This window comes from Eschrichtius robustus, chromosome 2, assembly GCF_028021215.1.
Source record: "Eschrichtius robustus isolate mEscRob2 chromosome 2, mEscRob2.pri, whole genome shotgun sequence".
Taxonomy (NCBI): domain Eukaryota; kingdom Metazoa; phylum Chordata; class Mammalia; order Artiodactyla; family Eschrichtiidae; genus Eschrichtius; species Eschrichtius robustus.
In genome coordinates, this window is record NC_090825.1 from 76962141 (window position 1) to 76983307 (window position 21167).

Genomic DNA, 21167 nt, shown 5'->3' on the forward strand with positions numbered 1-21167 from the left:
AAGAAAGGGGTGGGGGGGAGGGAAGGGGAGAGGGAGGGAGAGAGGGAGAAAGGAAGGAAGGAAGGAAAGGAGGGAGGGAGGAAAGGAAAGAAAAGGAAAATGACAGTAGGAATCATGAATTTTATTCTGAACTGTAATGACTTTCAAATGGACTTTATGGGTTCCCGCTGTTAACTCACATGCCTGTGCCAGCTAGGCTAGGCACATACCTTTGTGTATGTGAGTCTCAGAAGTGGAGAGAGGTAGTTTATTCTGCCTCCCACTACACCTTTCTAAGCATTTCATATTTTCATGTGGCCAACCACGTTAATACTTTAGGTAGAGATAAAAGAAAGTTTTGCATTTCTCTCTCATTCTTCTTGTGTACCTAAGAGTGCTTATCTACTGAGGTCTCCAATTGATTCAAAATCATATTTAAAGGTCAGTGGATCTAAGATGTGTCTTATTTTAATGCCCAAATTATGCGGAAAAAAAAAGAGTACTTTTCATTAAAAATGGCAAACTTATTTAGTCCTTCAATGACACAAGCCGAGGACTGCTAACACGCTCCATGTGCCAATAAAATAATTTGGGACAGCTAACAGATAATGTAAATTATAATAAATCCAAACATATTTTATTATCACTTTGGTAAAGTGATTCAACAAAACTAGATGGTTAATTTGTACTTGGCTCATTGAAACAAATGGTCAAAAAAGGAAATTATCCCATAAAATATTACTGTCACCCTGAAACTATACTGAAAGGAAGAGAAATAGCACTGGAGACATATCCATTATTCTGAGCTTCTCAATCTTTTACATGTTTTGGCTCATAGAAAAAAATGGCATTTATATGGCATACTGGGGTAAATGAATAAGGCTCTGGGGCTTCAGCTGCCCCTGGCCCGTTGGGCCTCTCAAGGACCTGAGATCAGTATGTCAGCATATTAAATATAGATTGTGGGTTTCAACCTTAAGGTCACACTGGAATCACTTGGGAGGTTAGAAAAAATATGTCGATTCCCCCTCCTCCCATGACCCGTGGAGATTCATTTCATTGGTTTGGGCATCACGAGTCCCAGGTGACTAAACTGTGACCAAAGTTAAAAACCACTGCATTAGGAGATAGCCAAGGAAACTTAAAAAAACCTACGAGACTCATCTAGCTTCCACTTTGAACACAAGTGTGAGGTGTGTGGGTTTTGTTTTGTTTTGTTTTTGTTTTTTTCTCAGGGAAGTATAAACAGAAAAAAAGTTGCAAAGTTCAAAAAATGAAAGTGAAACCCATCTCCCCCAAGTAACCACTCTTAATTTTTTTAAAAGCTTATGTATATATCTACATATTTGCATCTCGAGAAATAATTTTTATTTACACCAAAGAAAGCACATTCCAATGTGCTCTTGAGTATGTGGCTACAAAGTAATTCACATGTCTACACTGTATTGTATTTAACCACTTCCCTGTTGATGCCCATTTGAGCTACTGTCACTCTTTCCTTGCAATAAACATCTTTATACATAGATTATATGCATCGTGACGAACTTTGGTAAATATTTTTATAGAGCTAAATTCCTATAAGACCCCTGAGTGAGTTTAAAATCTGGATAAACGTGGTGAGCTCAACAAACATTTAAAAATAAACTGATGGCACCTACGTTTGTCAAACACGATTAAGACTGTCGGTTCGGAGGTCCCGGCGGACCGCGGGTGGTTGGCGGTCGCTGTCAGGTGGGGTCGTCAGCCAGCTGAGCCGCAGATGCCGTCCCGGGGGCGGGGTCAGGCGCGCTCGGGTCACGTGGGCAGCTTCGCCCCGCCCCGCCCCGGGGAGCTCCACGCGGTGGCCGGAGCCCTGGCTCGCTCAGTAGCCTCACGCGGGGGCGCTGCCGCCGGGTCTCGCGGAGGTCGAGCAGGGGACTTGAGGCAGGTAAGTTCTGTTCTTGCCGCGGGGTTGGGCGGCCGGGCGCCGGGCGGGGCTCAAGAGGCTCGCTGCTTCCGGTCGGACGGCGGGCCAGGGCTCGGGCTTCCGGCGGCGGCGGCGAGTTGGAGAAGGCGAGGGCGGGTGTTGTGTGGCTTTTGCTCCCGGCCTTTCTGAGCACTGCAGCTCTGCCGGCCTCGATGCCGCGTTCCTTAACCGTTAACCCCCAGCGCAGGCTTCCGCCCGGGCACTGCAGGGTCACCGAGCTTGTTCACCGTCGAGTCTGGGCCGCACCCCGGACCTGCCGCCTCAGTAGGCGTTTTTCAACAAGCTTTCCTGGCATTTGTGCGCTCTCACGCCTAAAAACCGCTCCAGGGTTTCTGCAGCACCAGCCGTCCTAGTTATCCGTCTCCTGAGGTCTGCAGGCGGAACGATCAGCCACATCTGGACAGCCACGCTCGGGCTATCTCTGCGGTTTTTGAGCGCCGGTCGGTCTGAAAACTGCAGGCCGTCTTTACTCAAACGTTAAACACAGCTTGAAGTCCTCGCTCATAAGCTGTCAGAGAGAGCAGGCCTTAGAGATGGCCGCTACCGTGATCGCAGCGTTTCCCACGCTCCGGCCGTACTCTAGACACTTGACTACGGAGAGGCATTTATCCCTCACCACCGCCCTATGTGCAGGGCTTTCTTATAGCCGCGCAGCTGCAGCGCAGCGAAATTAGGCGACTTCTCCCAAGTCACGCAGAGCCGGGATTTAAACCCAGGTGAGCGCACCTGGTGCTCAAAGATCTCTAATATCACAGACGACAGTAGCTCCAAGGCTGCTCAAGTTGATTAAATTATTAGGGAATATTACGTTTTAAACATTTGTTGACACGACTCTTGCACATTGGCGTTCCTAAATTTAAAAAAATTCAGGACCATCATCTTCGGATATATATATATGGTGTATACACACACATATCTTTACTAAAAGGTTTTGTACCTTCAAGATAGTTTACCCGCAGGCCACCTATTTTTATAAATCCGTGGATGCTACTTAGATAAAATGTTAAGATTTATATATCAGTGTGCACAAAGTTTAGACTCATAATATCTCGGTTTGAATCTTCACTGCTATTTTGTGAGTTTGGGCAAGCTTTTGTTAAAGGAGGTCCTTTACCCTTAGTTTCCTTCTCTGGAAGATAGGCATTTTTCTGAGAATTAATGAATTCGTATATGCAAAGAGTCCAAGCACTTGGCACTCACTGAAGGATAGCTAGCTTTTATCTGTTGTTATTCTGCCATCCAAAGCAATATAAAACTAAGGCATTTCTCTTCTCTGAACCTAAAAGCAAGGGTGTCACCCTGGAGCTATGCATTCTGATAACGTGTAGGCCAAGTCCCCAGACTCAGTAAAAGCACCTTTGTGCTTTTGTGCTCAAGAAGAATAACAAATTCCTTTAATTTCATGTTTCTTTTGTCCCACTGCCTTCTAGAAACTTAAGTTACGCTTTTTAAAAATTCAACCTGAATAGATTCCCTATGCTGGAAAGGTATCTAATAGAGACAGAGGATCCATTTAGCTAATTTGTACTTTTATGTGGTGTTAGCACCTTTAGAAACCTAATTTTAGGCACAGGCCAAAAAATATTTCTTGAAGAGAACTGTGGAATAAAATGGCTCAACATTTCAGAAGGCAGTTTTCTTCATCTGGCTCCCATACTGGGTAAGCCATTTCATTTTTCACTTTCTTTTTATTCTGTTAAGATTCTACTATCTTGGGGACTTCCCTGGTAGCACAGTGGTTAAGAATCCGCCTGCCAATGCAGGGAACACGGGTTCGAGCCCTGGTCCAGGAACATCCCACATGCCGTGGAGCAACTAAGCCCGTGTGCCACAACTACTGAGCCTGTGCACCACAGCTAGTGAAGCCCGCGCGCCTAGAGCCCGTGCTCCACAAGAGAAGCCACCGCAATGAGAAGCCCGTGCACCACAACAAAGAGTAGCCCCCGCTCGCCGCAACTAGAGAAAGCCTGTGCGCAGCAACAAAGACCCAACACAGCCATAAATAAATAAATAAATTTATAAAAAATAAAAATAAAAAGATTCTACTATCTTAAAGTTGACTCAAAACAGAGGAAATGTGTGGGAGCATATGAATAGTGCATCAAACTAACAGTAATTAAGGTGAACACACTGACTCGTGTTGTTGTATGAATGGACTGTGATATTCACAATATTGGATTAAGAATAATATGGGTGTTAATTATAAATAGTCACCAGATATCATAAATAAATAGAACCACTTATGATGCTTAGAGGGAACAATTATTTGAAGGATGAGATAATACTTTCCTAAGCAAAATGCAAATGCAAAACTAATCATACTGCTCTGAAATCTTTATCGTTTAGCCCCAGCTTTCTCTGCTCATTTCTTATCAGCCCCTGCAAAGTTGCCTACAGTTTTCCTCGGTTGGGGGAAAACCCTGCAAAGACTTTATGTTCTAAGAGACTTAAACGAGGAAGGATAATGTTTGGTTCTCATATATTTGGGAGTTGGGTAGAACTTAATTAACTTCTGAGGCTACTGCACATCTCATGTGTTTTGTTGCTTGCTTGATACTAGTATTTCTTTTCTAGTTTTTGCCTGGAAAAAAAAAAGTAAGAGAACTATTCATTTATTTCCTCCTGTAGTGGCAAGTCTTGAAATAAGCTGTACAAAACTTTCAAATAGTCCATTCATGATCTATGTACAGGCACATTCTCTGAGGATAGAAAGTACCATTTTATCCCTTTTCTTGGATTTTGGACCATTTGCTACATAAATATAAAGTAGGATACAACTTAAATATTGAAAAAAAGTAATTTTAAATATAAGACTAAATGTAATATATTGACAGACATTTAAGAAAATTTGTGTTTATTATCCCCTTGCTTTTCTTTGTAAATTTTCCCTATATACATTTATCCATGAATAATATATTTAGTTTTGCCCCTTTTTCCGTTCGATAAAAATGGAAGCATACTCTGAATTCTTAAAACTTTTTTCATTTAAAGTTACATTTTTGAAATTAATCCAACTTGATGTAGCCATACATTTTTCACTGCTAAACAGCATTTCATTGAATGAGTATAAAAGTTATCCATTCTACTGTTGATGGATTTTGAGTTGTTTCCTGTCTTTTGCTGTTATAACCATTCTTGTTCATGTCTCCTGGTGTACCTGTGCACACTTCGCTGGAATATACCTGAAGTGGGTCGTGAATATACTGGGTCGTGAATATGTTCAGCTTTACTAGGTAACGCCAGACTGTCGTAACTCTAATTTATGTCATCACTATATCAGTTGCTCCATATCCTCACCAATACTTGTTATATTTTTTTGCCAGTCTGTTGGATAGAAAGTAGTATCCAGTTTTGACTTTGCTTTACATTTCTTTCGCATTTTCCTACAAATAAGGTTGAGCATCTTTACATGTGATTACCAGCCATTCAAATTTCCTCATCTGTGAAATATTTTTTCTTGTCTTTTGCCGATTTTTGTAATGGCTATTTGTTATTTTCTTGTTTATAGGAGTTCTTCATATATTCTGAATCTTAGTCCTTTGTCAGTTATATGTGTTTCATATTCCATATTTTTCTTTTTCTTTAGCCAATTTCCCCCTCTCCTCTTTTCATCTGTCTGTTCCCATTTTTCTTATCATTGTTGCCCCTCTGTCTGTTCTGTCACAAAATGTGATAAAGGCTGCACATCCAACAGTGTGGAGTAAATGTTACCACCTGAGTAATTTGTGTACTTTGGGTACCTGCCAAAATCAAGTAAAACCAGGTAACCATTTAGAGATGTTGTAATACAGCCTCTGGTCAGCCATGGCTAACCCAGAAAATCGAAATGTTGGATGTACTTCAAGAATTGTATTAGATCTTATTCCCTATTGACACTCCCACTCCAAGTTATTCTGTTGAATTCTGTAATTTGAAAACTCCCAAATTTATATCTTTAGTGATTCTCAATGCTAGTCTCATATATCTGACTTTGGACTTGATATCTCCCTGGATGTCTTTTAAGTACCTCAAACTCACTATGTGCAGTATGTAACTAGTTCCTGATTTTTCCATTCCTGCAAAATATCATTCCTTTCTCAGTCTTCCCATTCACAGTCACAGACCATGTAGTTGCACAAACCTAAAACCTGGGAGCTACCCTTTATTTCTTTTCTGTTGCTCCTTCACTCTAGTTCATGAGCCCAGCCTCTTGTGCCTCACTCAGTTTTCTTACTGGGGCTTTGAATTCAATGTATAAAGGAAAGCATTACACAAATCAGGTTTAGGAAATAACAGAGATGTCAAATTTGTACACTGAAGTTTGCATTGTTAACCCTTGCTCCAGTTATTCGGAGATAAAGGAAAAAGCACAACCCTTTGAGTGGCCTCAATTTTTGTGATTTTTATTGCATTACATGCAAAGATTCAAAATATACTCTTGCCTAGGGGAGAAAGCTCTTTGTCAATCCTAAGATACGTGGTTCTTTACACTTTTTGAAAGTTATGGACCACTACAATCTCTCTCCTGAGATAGGGAGAAAAAGCAGGAATGTTTCCAGAAACTTTGGGATAGCAACCCTAATGAAAAGAGGATAGGAATAATACGCCAGATTTAGAATTAGAAGTGGAGAAAGAACAAATATAGAAATTCTTGGCAAAACATGATATATAGTTTTATTTAGAAACTATCATAGGAAAAAACCTTAAATACCCTCATACGGGAGGCCCTTGGGAAAATCCTCTACGTGGGGCCTTAAATGCCTGACAATGATATATCTTGATGTTTCTTTCTTATGGAATTAACAGACTATGGCTGTGTTCTTAAAGTACACAGAAGTCTCTTTGAAGGGTTGCTTTCAAAGAAATAGGCTGAATATCTGTGCTAAGAAAAAAATATATTTAGAATACCTACAAATTCTCTAAAATTTATATACTTCTATAAATTAATTGAGGAGAAAGTCATATTTTTGAATGCCCAAAGAAGACAGAAGAAAGTAATGACATTTTCTGTGTGAGTTAAGAAAATGGAAGACATCCATTCACACTTATCCCCTCCCACTAGAATACAGTTATCTGGTTGATCTATAAGAGCTGGCTTGCCCACTCCAGGCAAAACCAAGTGAGCCACGTCAACCAAGGGGTCCAAGACTATTCAGACTATTGAAAAACCCTACCTTCAGCAGAAGCTGAAAACAACATGGATAATAGGCAGATGTTGTTTACCACTGAATTTGAGAGGGAATAAAAGGATAGTGATACTTTAGTGTCTGTATCTTAGGAGTTCTGAAATATCTGTCTAATGCAATGAAGTGAATCAAGTACTAGTCCAGCCTCAAAGTAGGCAGTCCTCCCTAATTTTGGCAAGTTTTAAGAGCTCTAGCTGACAATCATGACTATTATCCAGTATTTTTTTTTTAATTTTATATAGCTACAAAAAAGTACCTCCATCAGTCTCAGAGAAATGAGTCTTCTCTTATGATATGATTATCTCTGTGAGTTAAGTGTAGTGGAACTAGTGAAGACCACCTGTCATTTTTTTTCTTTCTTTTTTTGTTTGTGGTTTGTTGTTGTTCAACTAGCATGGATCCTGACGGCTCTGAGCAAGATCCTGAAACGAAGAAATATTCTTCTGTCTGTGTTGGCAGAGAAGAAGATATTAAAAAATCTGAAAGAATGACAGCTGTTGTCCATGATAGAGAAGTGGTCATTTTCTACCACAGAGGAGAATATCATGCTATGGATATTCGCTGTTACCGTAAGATTTTAGTTTTCATTTGTAAACCTTGTATTTGTTTACTATCCACGAAACTTCAAAATTTGATTTTTTTTTTTTAGTGACTAGATGTAATATTCAATTCCTTTGCAGACTCAGGAGGACCTTTACATTTAGGAGAAATAGAGGTATGTAAAATTAAATCTATTCTCAACAAACTCACATGTTTCCTATTTATGTTCTTACTATATTTACAGTCTCTATTCAAAAATAATTTATATTTGGGTTTGAACTATATTTTAATGCTTTGAGTACAATTACCAATATTCTAGGAATTCACAACACTACAATGTAAAGAAAACCATTTTACAGGTAAATATGAAAAATATGCCTGTCTTCTGACCTAGCAAATATACTCTAAGAGATCTACCCTGCATATTATTGCACAAATGTTTAAGTATATATACACTTACCTATATATACACTAAAGTATATATATACACTAAAGTATATATATATATACACACACACACATATATAGGAGAGGTTCAGTGTAGCGAAAAGTTGAAGGAAATCTAAATGTTTCAACAATAGGAAACAGTTTAAATTATGAATAGCCATGCTATGGAATAGTATACAACCATTAAATTAATGAGGCATGGATTGTCAACTATATTTTTGAGTGAAAAAAGCAAGTCGTAGAATAATAGGTCTAATGAGATCCCATTTTTTTAAAATAAAAAATAACATTCACTTTTTACTTTATACACTTCTACATAGTTTGAATTTTTCCAATGTGTATCTATTACTTTTATAATTTAATAAAGATATAAAAATATATATTTTAAGAAAGAAGTAACACTGTGAAGGCTTAACTGAGGAAGGAATGGGGACATTGTCTTACGTCCTTGCATTCTCAAGCCAGCTGCCTAATTTCTTGTTTTCTACTTCATGAAACTTCTCTCTCTCCCCTTCTCCCTCTCCCCTCACTATCTCTATCTCTCTGACTGGTACAAAGTACATGCTTAAATTTAGTGTTCCACTCTCTCTACACTTCATAGCTACCTAGTTCCACACCTGTCCTCATGTTAAAACATGTGTGTTTAAATTATGAATGAATTTATGAATTATGAAACCGTTGTTTGCTGACGGTTCTGGCAGGGGAGGGTGGTACAAAACAGCATTTCTGCACTTCTGGTGTAGAGATAAAATGTAAGCATCTGGATGATAGTGTGGAAGAATTTCCCTCGGTTTCAGACCATAATGACAGCTGTAAGACCTTGCTACTCAAAGTGTGGTCCATAGACCAGCAACACTGGTGACACCTGGGAGTGTCTTAAAAATGCAGAATATTGTGCCCTGCTCTTGGACTACGGAACTTAAGCAAGAGCTGCCTTTAAACAAGATCCAGGTGATTCCCATGCTTTTTAAAATTTTAGAAGCACTGCTTTAAGACAGTTAAAAGTTGGGAATTAACTACTTTGGGCCATAAATTGCTCTTCAGTTAACATATGCACTTATGCCTTTAGTAACCTCTCTTGAAATTATATCTGAAGCTTACCATTCTTCCACCAGCTAGTGAAAATTCGTTTAGAAGCACTTGAAGCCCTTGCCCCATTTCTGTCAAGAAAGTGACATTAATATCTAACAGATAACAACACACTGCAGTCACATGGTGTAGTTGCCTGAGCTAGTTATCTTCTGATAGAGCTCTAAGAAACTGGGTTTCTTATCAACTGCAAAAGGAACTTGATGACTGCTAAGATTAGATTCTGCCTTATGCTGAATAATTGGTAAATGGCAGGAAAAAAGAGAAGCCTGTTTTTTAACCTGGTTCTTCTGCAATAGATTCTGTTCTGAGCCTGAGGTTTATTGTCAACATTGGAAATGTCATATTATAAAATCAATTATTTCTTTCCCCAGGAATTTGATGGACGACCATGTATAGTTTGCCCCTGGCATAAATACAAAATTACTTTGGCCACAGGAGAAGGACTGTATCAGTCTATAAACCCTAAAGATCCATCAGCAAAACCCAAGTGGTGCTCCAAAGGAATAAAGCAAAGGATTCACACAGTGACAGTGGACAATGGGAATATTTATGTGACTCTTTCTAATGAGCCTTTTAAGTGTGACTCTGATTTTTATGCCACTGGAGTCTTCAAAGTAATTCAGAGTTCTTCCTGATAAAATTTTATGGCAATGAAAAATGTTGTGTATGTTTTGAAAGTATTTTTAGAATAACCTCGCTTCAATACCAAAGATGATTAACTTTTTCCAAAAGAGGCACATTTATTATCTTTAACAATCATATAAATGAAAGGTTCAAAAGCACATGTACTTAGTGTGATGTCAGGATCATCATCAGGATCTACAGAATACATTTCAGCCAATCCTCTGGATTGATTGAAACCTGAAGGTTATAGGTTTAGAATATGCATTTTAAGAAGGATGAAAATAATTTAGAATAACCAATGTGAAGAAAGGTTAAAAAAATTAGATCTACTAAGAAAAATTTAGGGGGAAAATCCCGACTTGATATAGCAGACTTTATCATGGAAAAATTTTAATGTATACAAAGTAAACAGAATAATAAACCTCCACCACCCACCTTCAACAATTACCAGCATTCTTCCATTCTTGTTTCATTGACGCATGTATTCATCACCTCCCCTACTGATCGTTATAATTTTTTTTAGGTAAAATTTAAACACACTGAAATGCTTAAATCTTAACTGTTCAGTTTTTCCAAATATATAGCAGACCATTTACACTTAAAAAATACCTCCCAAAATGGGATCAGTTTACATGCTGAATTTAAAAACAAGAAACTTAATTTGCCTGACATCAAGACCAAGTAAACTTTGGCTCCGTTTCTCTCCAGTCAAGGCAGTTTCAAAGTAAGGAAGATACAGCTGCTCCCCAGCCATACGAGATGTGAAAGTTTCAGCGAGCCAAGGTACTTTGAATGCCTATATGAAATTTTCAAATAAAGTTTTTTTAAATTTTATTTTTGTAGAATTTTGTGCATGTATGTACAACTAAGTGTTTCATGTAAATGTTATAGAGAGAAGAGATATAGGGTGTTGTTTCTCAGTGTCTTCTGAGTTTATAGGCAGGGTTGATACTAAGTTGGTTCACCCTGCTTTTTCTATGCCAGTTATTTATGGCCAACGCTGTTCTGGTTGCGTCGTGCCCACACTGTACTATAAAACCCTGGGTACTGATCATCTAAAACTCAGCATCACATAGTGGAATATAAGAGTAGGTGGGACCAGAAAGAACTAGGATGAACAGATTATTAATTCAGAGTGAGAAAAGCTGTTTGTCAAAATTGGAGCTTAGTTTCAAACCACAGTAATCTTCTTAGTGACATAGGACTGAATTAAATAAGGCTTAATATTCTAAGGGGCCCACCTGGATCCTTTCCTTTGGTTATTGTTAAAATAAGTGAATAAAGTGTGTATCATTAAGGCTGTGCTTACAGAGCCCTTTGCTACATATTATTACATTTTTTTTCTGATGTATTGCTACATGCTACCCATATTCCAACACTTGCTATTCATTAGACTACTAATGAGCCAGGGCTGGGCTTTTTATAAATACTATTTTTGGCAGCAGCTACTCATCAGGTACAGGAAATGTACCATCTCTGGGATGGGTACATCCCAGCCTATTATATCAGGTGCTAATCCTCCAGTGACTTAACATGTGTCCAGAATTTAAAATGCATGGAGGAAACCAAAGTACCTCCTGCAGGCAAATCCATGACCCTGGTTTGCAGGACCAATCACAGAAGCATTTTTTTCTCAGGATCCAGTGGCAACAATGAGTAATATGGCCTTGGCTTCTGGTTCTTAATTTGTTCCTCTAGCTGTGGAAATTAAAAATGTCATGTCATGTCTTGCTCTCATATACAGACCTCATCAGACTTGTAAACAATATTTTGTTTTATAAATTTACATCTATGAATTACAAGCTCTTCATAACTTTACAGATGAGTTTTAAAATAACTGATAATAGGCAGACTGAAACTATACAGCCTGTAGATAGAAAATATATATATCCTTTTATTATCTCTGAAAAAGATATGTAGCATTTTAACAGGGAGGGTTTTTTCCCCTCCCAGATAAGTAATTGGAGAGATACTCTAAATGAGTCTTTAATAAAAACATAAATGTATTATAAACATGCCCATATTATAAACCATAGCATAGAGTCTAACACACCAAATGGTACATTTTCTGGTTCATCAAAAAATATCCATAGTCATATATACTACATCGATTCATTTTATTTTCTCTACCATATAAATACTTGAGAATGACGTTTTAGCAGTAGTCCCCCTGACTGTTTTTTTTTTTCAAAGCAGAGCAGTCAGAATATGAAAACTAGTTTCCTAATTTTGTCAGATGAAATGTCATTAGATAACTCTTAAGCTCTGTTCGGTGATATTTAAGTTCAGATTTGCTCATTCATTCATTTCAGTTGACTGGTCAAACACAGAATGTAAAACCTGGATCTTATTACTCAACTTATTAGCAGGAAGTTTGGGGCGATCTGAAATATTCTCCAGCTTCTCCTGTAATGACCTGTAAGGTTTTGCTTTGACTTCACCTTCAGGAAACAGAGGCTCAGAAAGCACAGGCTCAGTAAAGGCTTTAAAGGCTTTTCTAAGATTTTCACTCTCCTCTCTGTTTTGCCTTATGGATCCTTCTTCTTGGAAAATTCTCATTACCTTCTCCAGCACAGCATTAACACAGACTGTCTAATAATAATAAAAACTGTTAAGTAAGGTTTCTTTTTAAGCTACTAAACTTACAGATAAAAATCCAATAAAACATTTAACATAAAGTCATTAATCTGTATATTCTAAGAAAGAAGCACGTTTGGGACTTCCCTGGTGGTCCAGAGGTTAAGACTCTGTGCTCCCAATGCAGGGGGCCCAGGTTCCATTCCTAGTCAAGGAAGTAGATCCCGCATGCTGCAACTAAAGATCCCACATGCAGCGAAGATCCCGAATGCTGCAACTAAAACCTGGCGCACCCAAATAAATAAATATTTTAAAAAAAAACTAAGCACTTTCTTCCAGGTACCACTGGCACATGATAAACATGAGGAGACTGATTCCTTATTATAAATATACCTTAATCTAGAAAGAAAATTAAAACATAGTATGCTTTAATAAAGACATGCTTTATATTTTCCCCAATTCATTAGATGTTTTACATCTTTATTCCCTGATTTAATTAAATGAAACATTTCTGAAACATTTTCTGAGAGATGGAATTTGTCCTCAAACATGTTAATATCTCAAAGTAGGTTTTTGTTCTTACTTTTTTTCCCCTAGACTTTGCTTATACCAATTGTATGCAATTGGAAGGGCATAAACATTTTGGTAAGAATTTAGTAAGTTAATGGATCAGTGATTTATAAGCAAACTTGTGATCCACTTTCCCTCAAAAAATGCCATTCAGTACTTAGTGTGTCAAAACAAAGCACATAGAGAAAAATAACTTCAAAAATTGAGAATCACTAAGAGCTGTCTGTTAAACCTGTAAGTTTACTGATGAAGATGATGATGCCAAGTATTTAAGGCAAGCAACAAGAATAATAAAATCTATAAAATATGAAAACACCTAAACTAGCTTATTTTACCAAAGAGATGCCTCCCAGGTGACATAATAGGCTACAAATGCTTAGAAGGTTTTTCTGAAGAGGGTAACAGAGGAAGAATCCAGGGCCTTGGCTTGAACAGCCTCTTTTCTCCTGACCTCCTGCCTCCTCTTTTCTTGCCTGTCTCCCACTATAGAATGGGCGGACACCAGATGCTTTCCTTCACTTCCCTGTGTTACTGTATGGCAATGTGACCTTGTTCTGGCCAACTAAAAAAAATGTCTGCTGTGGAGGAAGATAGGAAGGATTTTTGGAAGAGTTTTTCCTCCTTTCATATAAAAAAGACTCTGTCTTTTGCCTCTACTATCTCCTCCCTCTTGCTTTGGACACTGATATGGATGTAAGGCTTGAGCATGAGGCAACAAACCTAAGGACCAAAAACAACAAACAGGATAGCCAAAGAGAAAGATGGAAGGGCCCTGGGTTCATGATGACATTGTAGATCCACTGTACAAACCCGGGAACTGCCTAACTCCAGACTTCTAATTAAGAGAGATATTTAAATGTCTGTATTGATTAAGGTATTCTCAGGTATTTTTTGTTACTTGTATCTGAGTATACCCAAATCTAGAGCTATAAACCTTGAGGTCCATCACTTCCAGATGCAAACAGCTTTAGCCATTTATCACAAATATGATCATTTTCTATGTATGCCATGCTGTGAAAAAAGGTTGGGAAGCCCTATCCTATTTGATACATTTCTTCTTCCCTCACTTACAACATTTTATCTGTGCCCATTCTAACCAATTCTGTCCAAGTCTCAGAAAATGAAGGGTCTTGATCAAGGTCAGCATCTCTCTATCTTTGCTTTTAACCTATACTCTACCATTTCGTCTATCAATTATTCCCTGCTTCTTCAACCTCTCATTCTTGACTAGCTCCTCCCCTGCAACCTGTAACATGCTGAAATATCTTCTATCTTAAAATTTAAAAATTAAAAATCACTCTGGCTCTGTGTCCCTCTTGACTGCTACACACACTCTTTTTTTCATCAAACCGGGGCCTACATTCATGATTTCCATTTTATCATCTCCTCTTCACTCTTCCTGCTTATTTCTGTCTTCCTTATCCCATCACACCGCTGAAATAGTTCTCAAGATGGTTAATTCCAACATCTTTACTACTAGATCTAATGGACACTTTCAGATCTTCATTTTACTTGACTTTTTCTGCTTGTACGTGACACTTAACCACTCACAACTTCCTGAGTCTCTATTTCCTTGCCAGTGTTTCTCCTGATTCACACTTCCTACTTTTCTAATTATTGGTCCTTTGTCTCCTTCATGGATTTCTTCTTAGCTCACCTTAAATGTAAGCTGTTCTTCACATTTCTGTCGACTTTCTACTCTTTTCACTTGGCATGGTTCCACTCACGGGGCATTAACTTGCAACATATATGTTTTTTGCCTTCAAAACCGTTAATTCTAGCCCTGACGTTTCCTACATCTTGGATGCATATATGACCAATTATCAGAGGTCACCAAAAAACGGTTTCTATTACCTACTTAGAAAGTTTATAGCATGACAAATCATGTAGGATGATCTCAAAAGCCTTTGAAAAATTAGAGAAATTTTGGGTTTTAATCTAGTTTGTTTTAGTTTCACCATAGCTGTTTCATCCCACCCATTTTCTGCAGTGTATTTGCATCAATTCTGTATGAGATTCACATTTAAGATACTGAGCATTTCTCAAACATTTAAAAGACTTGCAACATATTTTATTTGATAAATTCAGAGTTTTTGAAACTGTAAATATGTTTAAAAAATTCTTTTACTTCGTTTTTTTTCAAGGATGTCTTGGCTATTCTTTACCATTTGCATTTCCCTATAAATTTTAGAATAAACTAGTCAATGTACACATATACACCTGCTCAGATTTTAATTGGGACTGCACTGAATCTATGGATTATGGGGAAAGTTTAACCTTTATTATTGTGTGTTTCAATATGATCAAAAATATTAACAAATATGTAAAAGACCTCTAACAAAAAAGCCATAAAAATTATTAAGAGAAATTAAAGAAGATCTAAATAAACAGAGGAATATACCATGTTCATAGATTGGAAAGAGAAATTCTACCAGTTATCAAGACTTATTGTAAAGCTCCTGTAAATAATACAGTGTTGAATTGGTGCAAGAAGACAAACAGATCAGCTGACTAGAACAGAGAGAATATAAACAGACCTACGTATCTAAGAACATTTGATTTATTAAAAAAGAGGTGTTCTGGGGCAATAGGAAAAGGGTTTTTTCTTACCCAATAAATTGAGTTGGATCAACTGGATACCAATGGAGGAAAAATTTTACCCTTACCTCATACCAATTCCAGATGTAATCTAAAAGTGAAAGGCAAAATAACAAAGTTCCTAGGATATATCAGAGGGAGTAGTTTCAGGACCTAGGATGTACGTCAAGATTCCCTAATTAAGACATAAAAAGCACTTAATGTAAAGATTAATAAATTGGACTACATTAAAATTAAGAACTTCTGTTTTAAAAGACACTGCTGAAAGTGAAAGGCTAGTCAGAAAATAAAAGAAATCTGCCCATATTCAACCAAAAAAGGGCTTGTTCTAGTAATATAGTTAAAAGTACAATTTGATAATAAAACGATGGACAACTCCAAGTAGGAAAATGAGAAGAGACTAACAGAAATTAACAAAAGAGGATATCCAAATGTCCAATTAATGTATAAAAGTTTTCAATCTCATTAATAATCAAGAAAATGCAAATTAAAACCACAAGGTGATAGTACTACATACCCGCAAGTACAGCTATACTGGAAAAGATTGACAATACCAAGTGTCAGTGATGATACAGAGCAACTAGGATTAATAATCTGCCAGGATGAATTGTTAAAACCATTTTGGAAAACTTTGGCAATATCTACTAGAGATGAACATATGCAAATTCTACAATCCAGCAATTTCACCAAAACACATGTACAAGAATATTCATAGCAACCTTATTCACAATAGCCAAAGTTGTAAATAACCTAAATATTCAAAAATAGAATGGATAAATAGCTATATATTCAATCAATGGAATACTACACAGCAATGACAATCAACAAACTACTGTTATAGGCAACAAATCTCACAATGATAATGTTAAGCAAAACAAGACAAATACAAAAGAACATATAGTATACGATTTCATTTATATACAACTCAAACAAAACTGACTATGGTATTAGAAGTCAAAATAATGACTGCCTTTACAGAAGAGGTTAGTGGGACTTCCCTGGTGGTGCAGTGGTTGAAAATCCGCCTGCCAATGCAGGGGACATGGGTTTGAGCCCTGGTCCGGGAAGATCCCACATGCCATGGAGCAACTAAGCCCGTGCGCCACAACTACTGAGCCTGCACTCTAGAGCCCGTGAGCCACAACTACTGAGCCTGCGTGCTGCAACTACTGAAGCCTGCGTGCCTAGAGCCCGTGCTCCACAACAAGAGAAGCCACCACAATGAGAAGCCTGCACACCACAACGAAGAGTAGCCCCTGCTCACCGCAACTAGAGAAAGCCTGCATGCAGCAACAAAGACCCAACACAGCCAAAAGTAAATAAATAAAATTAATTAATTAAAAAAAAAAGGTTAGTGATTGTGAGGGGCAAGAAAGAGTCTTCTAACATGATGGTATAATGTTTTGTTTCTTGACCTGTGTGATACATAGATTAATAAATTTTCTGATAATTCATCAAGGTGTGTACTTTTCTCTTTGTATGTTATACATTTTTAAAAAAATTAAAGATAAGTATAAATGGCAGTGGATTAAAAGAAAATAACCCTTATAATTTATAAAATTCTTTATATTTTTGTCATGCTTTTTAATGAACACTTCTGGAATTCAAAAGACAGAATACTGAACTTTAACCAACCATGGCACAATGGCTGAAACAAAACAACTGTAGCTAAATGAAAGCAAAACCAAAATGTTTTGAGCAAATAGTAATACGTTTTATAAAAATAAAATAATTTTAGTTATTTAAGCAACTTAGTTTTTGGTGGATTGACTTGGCTCCTTAGAAATGTAATTTTTTAATGTAAAATTATTCTGTGTAACAAGAGAATTTAAATACCTTGGTTTATGAATGGACTATACAGTACATCTTTACATAAAATAAGTATATTTATTTCTAGATTCTAATAATTTTTTTAACTTACCAAATAAATGAGTGCTGCATATGAAGCATACATTATGCTAGTTAAAGCAGTCTTTGCTGGGAAAGAAATGATTTCAGAGAAAGATCCCTTTCTGACCTGAAAAAACGAAAGAGTTTTCTTATTAAAACAAAAAATTTTCAATGTTACAATGTTAAATTTTACAATGTTATTGTAAAATGAGAATTCAAATATTTATAAAGTCATCTACTTTAGATCTGAGTTTTCTCACATCCTGAAAATATATTGTTTTTCTCCTTTACAAAAAGATGCTTTCTTTTGCTAATTTAAATCTATGACAAATCTATAAAAATTCTTGCATTTCCAAAATCTGAATTACTTTAACTTTCTTACATTTACCAAGTGTGCTCACTAGGGGGTGCCGCTCTGCCTGTTAGAAAAGCAGTCTTTGTCCAAGTTAATGTAGTCATCCTTTACTAAATTCTTCACCTCTTCAATTAAGCAAACAGCAATCAAAATACCAAGCATTTCCTGGAGATTAATGACCTGCTTGGAAATTTTAATCATGAGACTGCTGAAGGCCAGGCATTAACCTTAGATGATCATTAAGCTTCAGGAAATACTCTGTGCTCATATTCAGCATGCTTTTTGAAATGTAGACGTTTACACCAATAAAGAATTTGTCTCTCAGATGTTTCTACCTTCTAGAAGGTGTCCCTGCCTCAACATAACAGTATAATATATTCAGTTTAAGGGACCAGTATAATGTATTCAGATTAAGGGAACTATACTCTCTTACAGGCTACCTCTGTTGCCTTGAGCTATAAGGATATGAAATGATGACATTAGGAAAAACATTCCCTTCCCATTCAGCAGTGAAGTGGCAGTTAGCCGTGCTCCTCTGAAGTAAAAGCCAAGCCACTCAGAGGCTTCAGTAACTCCCAAAAGGTACAGGCTGTATCCTAAAATCATGTAAATGCACAGTAAAAATGCACACCAATTAGAAAGAAGAGTATGTATGTGTTCATTAAAAAGTTATTTATAACATTGAAAAACTGAAACAATGATAGCAGAATGGCTCGGTAAATTATGCTATATCCACCCAATTGTACATTGCAGCCTTTTAAAAGGTGCTTCTGAAGAACATGTGATAATATTTTATTGAACAGACATTTACATGGCACTGTGTACCAGGTCCTGTTCTAAGTGCTTGTTGTTGTACTATACTCAGTTTTTGCTTACTGCTGTCACTACTGATGAAGAACAAAACTGCCCATCACAATTTCCCTTCTTCTCTCAAGTGATTTATGGAATGCCAAAGCCAAGAATACTATCTAGCCTAGTAGCTAAGAGATGGTGGGGTAAGGAGGGAGGGGGAAGGGGAGTTTCCCTTTTTATTCCCTACCTTTTAGGCCATACCAACTCCTACACATAGGCATAGGTGGGGGCAGTTTTAGCCCACTCTCTCCATAAGTCAGTCTGGAAAATTTCCCAGAGTTCCTGGCTTCTGGAAAGAGTTTCCATGAAATGAAGCAGCTGCTGCTCTTTCCCTCTTGCTGAAAGAATCAAAATGATAGCATGACATTGAATCCCACTATTGGGCTATAAGGAGACAAACATATAAGTACGGCGCAGAGGTTAGGAAGGAAATCAGATATACTCCAACAGAATGCCTCCTGGTAGAGTAAAAGGTTCATGAGTTTGTGAATATATGAATGTTTAAGTGGAAGGTCCATAGTCAATAATTGGTAGGCCACATACAATAAAAACAAAAGTGGTGTCTGCATGCAGGGAAAATTACTCTCTGTTTCTGTTTCCCTGCATCTTTCTTTTTCAGATTTTTGTCCTTCACCTAAAAGTAATTAAAATTGATTAGTTTCAAAATAAATATGTATTTTATATATGTTATGCTTCTCAACGACGAATCTGTATATTGCCTAAGGTTCACTGTTTCACCATTTTAATGCTTTTAATAAATACTTGCTATTCCTGTAATAAATCAGCCCTGTAGAAAATACATTTCCTCCAAAATTTATGTGGCTACTGGCTAAGTAGCCATTTTTCCATTTTATGACTCACTTGCAATACATGTTTTTCATATTATAAACCACACTGTTTCATTTTGGTTTGCTATGAGCAGGAACAGTGTATGGTAAAAACTGAGATAAACAGGAGAAATTTGGAAAATGGAAGACTTTGTCTAGATTGTCTTGGCCTATTTCAAAAATTTTTATCTTAACCTCATTGTTACATGAATTTTATTTGCATTTTAAGTTAAAAGTATCTTGATATCAATACTCTACCCATATATTTCCTTTTTGAATTTGGTAATATTAACATATAAGATACATGGATATTTCAATCTTTAACTAAATTTCTCCCACATTATTTCATGTTTCACTTCTCCCACATAATTCTGACTGCCTTGTCTCATAAAAAATATCTATATTCATCTTATTTTCACTAATAATGAGATAAATCACAAAAAAGCAAACTATAAGCTGTTTAGAAAATAGAGACCCACTTACAGATAACCTGCAGGTTGGAGAATTACCAGGTCCAACTTAATTTATGTTGTCCAAAACCATCTTGATGAGAGATATCAAGGGAGTTATAGGGGAAAAAACTCTAACAGTGATTCACAAATAAGTGTTGGAAGAAGCACTGACTGCTTTTATAGGTTCAGAAAATAGTGTTTCCTATAGGTTTGGGAAAGCTACATGATCATGTCTTTGCTTAGCAACCCACAATACTTGTAAAGACAGGAAAGACTCCTAGCAGTCCACAGAAAAGAAAGCTATCTGACTTTATTTATCCCAGTATTAACATCCTGTGGAGCATTGTTCTTGAATGAGCTCTTAATCAGGTGGTCCTATAAAAGCTCAGATGTCCCAACCTCTTGGCCAACCTGCAAAAGTATGTCTTCAAGATTCCAAGACTTATACTTTCTAGAAATTGTCCTTTTTTCCCAGGTCTTGAACTATACCACCCAAGATAGCCTCATGGCAAGCCCATCAAGGAGCTACAGAAGTTCCTGATATTTGTGAGGTTTACAGTTTAAACCCCAAACTGGAGTCTACCTTGGAGGGTGGGGGTGAGGAAGAAACTTTACTTAGATAATAAGCCTCTGACCTTCATCCTGAAAAAGGCAGCACAAGTTCACTGGGATCCACTTATGGCACACGCACTTTTGAGGCTAAGAGTTTTCTTTACTTTGCCCATCTCTTGCCTATGCCACTCCACAGAGTCTGTACAAAGTAGAAATAGACATCCCTAATGCCACTATAAGGAAGATTCTATCACAGAAAGAGCTCCTGGTCCTGTGGCCCTGCGTTGGGCTGCCAAAGTCAACAACTATGTCTGGGAGCTGACGTGTCTTGGCTGAAGTCAGCATTCAAACCAATTATGTAGGTCACTGAAGCCTAAGCTGCAAGCTTCACTCAGCCAGGCAGCTTACAAGGCTAAGCAGATGCAGCATTCTGTAAGTACTGCTGCTGGGGATATTAAAAATCACCAGGAACTTCTCAGTTTTCCATTTCTAAGGCCCCTTGTAGAAGGAGCAGGTATACCACTATAATCTCAGCCCTGCAGAATGGGGAAAGGTTTGAGGAGCAACCTGACTCAGCACCCATAGAGCCAGGTGCAAAGGAAGTCTCTTTTAACAAGATGGCCAGTTGGACAGCCCTGACCCCAACTCTCTGTGCTCGTGTCACAAGCCACTGGAATCTCT

At 37.4% G+C, this 21167-nt stretch overlaps 3 protein-coding genes across 5 annotated transcripts in view; 1 reads left to right on the top strand and 2 right to left on the bottom strand.

The window, feature by feature from the left end:
- The window catches only part of SKIC3 (SKI3 subunit of superkiller complex), a 169987-nt gene extending 168165 nt beyond the window's left edge, over window positions 1-1822 (bottom strand). The window contains exon 1 of the mRNA XM_068535651.1: window positions 1638-1822. The gene's annotated coding sequence lies outside the window, so the exon portion shown is untranslated. The remainder of the gene's footprint in view (window positions 1-1637) is intronic.
- RFESD (Rieske Fe-S domain containing) lies at window positions 1780-10647 on the top strand. Of its 3 annotated transcripts, XM_068535656.1 has the most exons (5): window positions 1780-1906; window positions 5134-5178; window positions 7504-7679; window positions 7791-7825; window positions 9561-10647. In XM_068535656.1, exons 2-5 carry the CDS (start codon window positions 5162-5164, stop codon window positions 9822-9824), a joined length of 492 nt encoding a protein of 163 aa, XP_068391757.1. In that variant the 5' UTR covers window positions 1780-1906; window positions 5134-5161; the 3' UTR covers window positions 9825-10647. The 3 variants fall into 3 exon arrangements, with proteins under 3 accessions (XP_068391757.1, XP_068391758.1, XP_068391756.1); XM_068535657.1 differs by lacking the exon at window positions 5134-5178; XM_068535655.1 differs by lacking the exon at window positions 1780-1906 and having other exon boundaries at window positions 4985-5178.
- Window positions 10648-12073: 1426 nt separating this feature from the next.
- Window positions 12074-21167, bottom strand: part of SPATA9 (spermatogenesis associated 9) — a 34691-nt gene continuing 25597 nt past the window's right edge. Inside the window, 2 exon segments of the mRNA XM_068535654.1 lie at window positions 12074-12405; window positions 17480-17575. Coding sequence (XP_068391755.1) covers window positions 12109-12405; window positions 17480-17575 — 393 coding nt within the window. The 3' untranslated portion in view covers window positions 12074-12108.

Coding starts and splice junctions, on each gene's coding strand:
- RFESD (XM_068535656.1), top strand. Junction 7,680..7,790: donor TATGGATATTCGCTGTTACC/GTAAGATTTTAG, acceptor ATTCCTTTGCAG/ACTCAGGAGGACCTTTACAT. Junction 7,826..9,560: donor TACATTTAGGAGAAATAGAG/GTATGTAAAATT, acceptor TTCTTTCCCCAG/GAATTTGATGGACGACCATG.